Here is a 4,460-nt window from a genome sequence, read left to right as displayed (position 1 = left end):
TCGCCACATGGCGCCATTGGTACTCTCCTTCCCCTTTCCGCAGACCATATCGTCTTATCGACTTGGGTTCACTTGCTGTGCAACCGCCAGTGCAACTTTTGGCGACGTATCCAAGTTTGACAGGTTCATCCCGACCTGGACCCTGCGGCGGTGGCTGTTTTCTGAGCAGGGTCCGAATCATGTACGTACTCCTTCTCGAAGGGCGCCCCGGAACTCTGTCTGCAAGCAGTAATGCACCATCGAGGGCCTGGATGAGCCAGCCACTTACATGACATGCAACGGATGAACATCGAGCCTCACTCGATTTCAATGACGAGGAGGAAATCTATATAACGGCTTTCAACGACCCACGATATTCGGTCTCTTTTCACTCTTCACCCCTCATCCTCTCCTACAATCCCAACTCCAACTCCTGCAACTCGGTCTATCGACAGTCACAATGGTCGGTTTCAAGCAACTTGCGCTGCTCGCAGCTGCTACCTGCGGCTTCGCTGCTCCCACTCTCAAGGAGAGAGCTGCCGAGACCATGGTTCAGACCCGGGCTGAGAACAGCTACATCATCACCCTCAAGAGCTCTGTCGGCTCCCAGGGCCTCACCTCTCACTTGAGCTGGGTCAACGATGTTCACTCCCGCAGCCTCGACAAGCGTCAGTTCACCGGCGCCGAGCGCACCTACTCCTTCAACTCCTTCCAGGGATACTCTGGCAAGTTCGACGATGCCACCATTGAGGCTATCAAGGCCAGCCCTGAGGTAAGCTTCAATGTTTCGATGTGATGTTAGAGCTCCCTCTAACACTATGAACAGGTCGCTGCCGTTGAGCGTGACGAGATCTACACTCTGAGCGCCCTTGTAACCCAGACCGGTGCTCCCTGGGGTCTCGGAACAATCTCCCACAAGACCTCCGGCTCTACCTCGTACATCTACGACAGTGCCGGCGGCACTGGCACCTTTGCCTACGTCGTCGACTCAGGCATCAACACCGCCCACACCAACTTCGGCGGCCGCGCCTCGCTCGGCTACAACGCCGCCGGCGGTGCCCACACCGACACCCTCGGCCACGGCACCCACGTTGCTGGCACCATCGGCTCCACCACCTACGGTGTCGCCAAGCTCACCTCTCTGATCTCCGTCAAGGTCTTCGTCGGCAACTCCGCCTCCACCTCTGTCATTCTCGACGGATACAACTGGGCCGTCAACGACATCACCACCAAGGGCCGCGCCGGCAAGTCCGTCATCAACATGTCCCTCGGCGGCCCCGCTTCCACCGCCTGGACCACCGCCATCAACGCCGCCTACAACTCCGGTGTCACCACCGTCGTCGCCGCCGGTAACGAGGCCCAGAACGCCGCCAACGTCTCCCCCGCCAACGCTGCCAACGCCATCACCGTCGGTGCTATCACCAGCACCTGGGCCATTGCTTCCTACTCCAACTACGGAACTTCCCTGGACATCTTCGCCCCCGGCAGCTCCATCCTGTCCACCTGGTACACCTCCACCACCGCCACCAACACCATCTCTGGTACCTCCATGGCCTCCCCCCACGTCGCCGGCCTCGTCAACTACCTCCAGTCCGTCGAGGGCCTCAGCACCCCCGCCTCCATCGTCGCCCGCATCAAGGCCCTCGGTACCTCTGGCAAGATCACCGGTACCCTCAACAGCTCCCCCAACCTGATTGCCTACAACGGCAACGGCGCGTAAGCGGTTTCTCGTCAAATCGGGCAATTTCGTCAAACCGACCGAAAGCCAGCCGCGGAGGGCGAGAAGACGTTCCGCCCTTTCCGTCGGCCAAGAGCGCTTCGCAGCTCGCTTACCTTTGTACATGGAGGAGTTGGGATTCCCTCATCAGAGATGGGCGGGGAAGCGCTGTTTCTTACGATGGAATGAGGATGTTTGGAAGACTTCGCTGCCTTGGGTTTGGACCTTGGCTCTCCCATTTTTGAGATTTGTAGGTGTCATTTTGGGCATATATAGTTGATAGGACAATAAAGAAGATGCATCTGAAAGATTTTTCAAGTTGGCATTGTGATTTGAGGCTGAATGTACATCAATTGAGGTCATCACTGCAAGGGTGATCAGAGCGACAAGCTTCGTCGTCTAGACTCAAACCTCTTGGCGAACGGGATCCTTACTCAATGGGGTATTAATATCAACCGCATCTGACCCGCCCGACGTAGCCTGGACTTTGGAGAATCGCGATTCTTGACCGGCATTTCTTCCCTGCAATCTCGTATTCTGAGTCTTGGCAGTTGTCATCTCTTTTTTGTGTATCCGTACCTTAGGCAGTATGCTCGTCTGTATGGGTGGCTGAGTAGGGTGGTGGAGATGCAATGCGACGACTTTAATATCATCCGGAGAGGGCGCTGGGTAAGGGTTTTCGCGGGGAAATAAGGATCATCTGCCCCAGGTCCGAGGATTCGGGGTACCCCGAAGGTCATTATGGTTTCCTGACTACAACACTGCTCCCATAATCCACGCCGATCAGCAGAGTGGACATGACAGGACGGAACATTTGGGTCCCTTCGACAGAATTACGGAGTTATCCAGCAAATCATCATCAGGCTTCTTGGCTTGGCGTGGGTCGAATCGATTTGCTCGCTGAATTGAGGCTTTACGTGTGCGCACAATTGCAGCCGGGCATGTACTTTTCCGAGCATTTCGTTTGCCTTATTCTCATTGAAACCAATAAGCTCTGAACGTTACTCGTCGTCGGATTGTCTCGGTGCTCAGAAGAAAGTCGCTGTTATTTTGTTGTTCAGTGGAGATCGGATAACTCCGCCACGTATGGGACCACGTCGACTCATGTGTAAGTGAGATAGCCCACAATAATAAGTTGTCCGAAACCACATGTATTCGAAAGTACCTAAGGAATTTGCACTCGCATCTAAAGGTGGAAAGCTTCCATGTCCTTGGAGGATCATCCAGCTAACGCTGTTCTCTTCACTCGTCGCGGAACACCATCCCTCCATGTCAGCAACTAAACCCCGGTGTATTAGCGTTCAGTGCGAGAATACTTGGACGCGAGTTCCAGTCCTACGTTGTAATCCCACTCTCATAATCTCCCCGGCCGCCTTAACTCCGTTAAATGCCATCCGACATCAACTTCAGGCAGGATAACCTTCAAACAAAACTTTCTTATATTGGTCTTTCTAGATGACGAATTAAGATGTTGGCCAAAACTGCAATGCTTTTTAGACTGCTAAGTTCGATTTATATCATTGGCTTCTTATCAATGTCTTTTGTGGTTCTGGCTAGAAGTTACCACGGATGACCACTATGATGCCGGAAGTTGAATAACATTCAGGTGTATCAAGATGTGATAGCTTACTGCCTGTCATACAGATCGCGGTTGCAGCCTTTGGCTAACTGAGGTGGCTTGAGTCGAAAATAAGCGTAACGCAAGTAGATATGTCGCGAAAGAACTCTGCCGCTCCGGCTCCCCGTCACACATACATTGGGTGAATGACTCAAACGAGTCCCTCAATCCACTTTACAAAGGGTCTCTGTCGATCTAGCTATGGTTACATTATTTTGCCGAGGCTACCAACAAGCATGGTGGTTCCGCGGAGTCGGACCCGTTGACAGCTGGCTGGACTCACTGAACTCGGAGAGAAAATTTGATCGGGCCTCAACTATGACTGCTATTCCAAGTCTCACGATCTGGTTCAAGATTCCTTCAGGTAGCCGTTTGCTTGAATGAATGTAAGCTGAGTACTATAACTTGAAGCAAACGAAGTTAGCTATCGTGTTCTTGTTGTACATACTAAGCCATGTCCGTAATCTCTAGACACTAACTTACTCCAAGTACTAGCAGTCGAGCACGATCAGCACCCACGGTCTGGTCGCTCGAGAGCACTACTAATCTTATATTATCAATGGACCTGGAGATTTGGGGAATTGTTATCGTACGGCAGACAGCCCCGGTAGCCAGGAGTTTTAAGTTTCGGACAGCACGAGTCACTGTGAGGAGAAGGATTCTGCTGAATTATATTGGTGGATTGATATGTCCTGGCAAGCCGAGCTTCTGACTATGGAGCAATACGAGATGAGTACTATTCGGCAAACCCGATCGACTACCAGATGTTACAATCATCAACAACAAAGCCGTTGGTGAATATTAAATAGAGACGCTTCGCGCTGATGTTGAACTTGAATCTCACTATAGCCTCCCATCAGTTTCATACACAACAGCCTCACTTCAAGTCACTCATTCAAATCAATCGCCACCATGATCTTCCAGCCTTCTCAAGTCTTTGTTCTTGCCCTCGGGCTTCTGTCTGCCACTGCCACCGCCGCGCCTACTGAGGTGGTGGAGCCTCGTGCCGAGGTCCTCGACATCGGTGCTTGCTACAGCTCCAAGTTCACTTGCGCCTTCCAGGGATGTCTTGCTGGGTACACTTGCTCTCAGCACACCGGCGGTACTGACTACTGCTGCGTCAAGTGGGGTTGTAAGTGATTGTAT

The 4,460-nt window shown here is 52.6% G+C and overlaps 1 protein-coding gene across 1 annotated transcript; it reads left to right on the top strand.

Moving 5' to 3' along the window:
- Positions 1–439: 439 nt before the first annotated feature.
- BDZ83DRAFT_593678 (subtilase) lies at positions 440–1,699 on the top strand (the record flags this gene model as incomplete). The annotated part of the gene is made up of 2 exons (XM_060506652.1): positions 440–751; positions 806–1,699. 2 exons carry the CDS (start codon positions 440–442, stop codon positions 1,697–1,699), a joined length of 1,206 nt encoding a protein of 401 aa, XP_060357870.1.
- Between the last annotated feature and the right edge of the window lie 2,761 nt (positions 1,700–4,460).

This window comes from Colletotrichum acutatum (assembly GCF_030867785.1).
Source record: "Colletotrichum acutatum strain CBS 112980 chromosome Unknown BDZ83scaffold_223, whole genome shotgun sequence".
In the NCBI taxonomy this organism is placed as follows: domain Eukaryota; kingdom Fungi; phylum Ascomycota; class Sordariomycetes; order Glomerellales; family Glomerellaceae; genus Colletotrichum; species Colletotrichum acutatum.
Note: the sequence above shows the minus strand (reverse complement) of the source record. Positions and strands in the feature narration are given on the sequence as shown.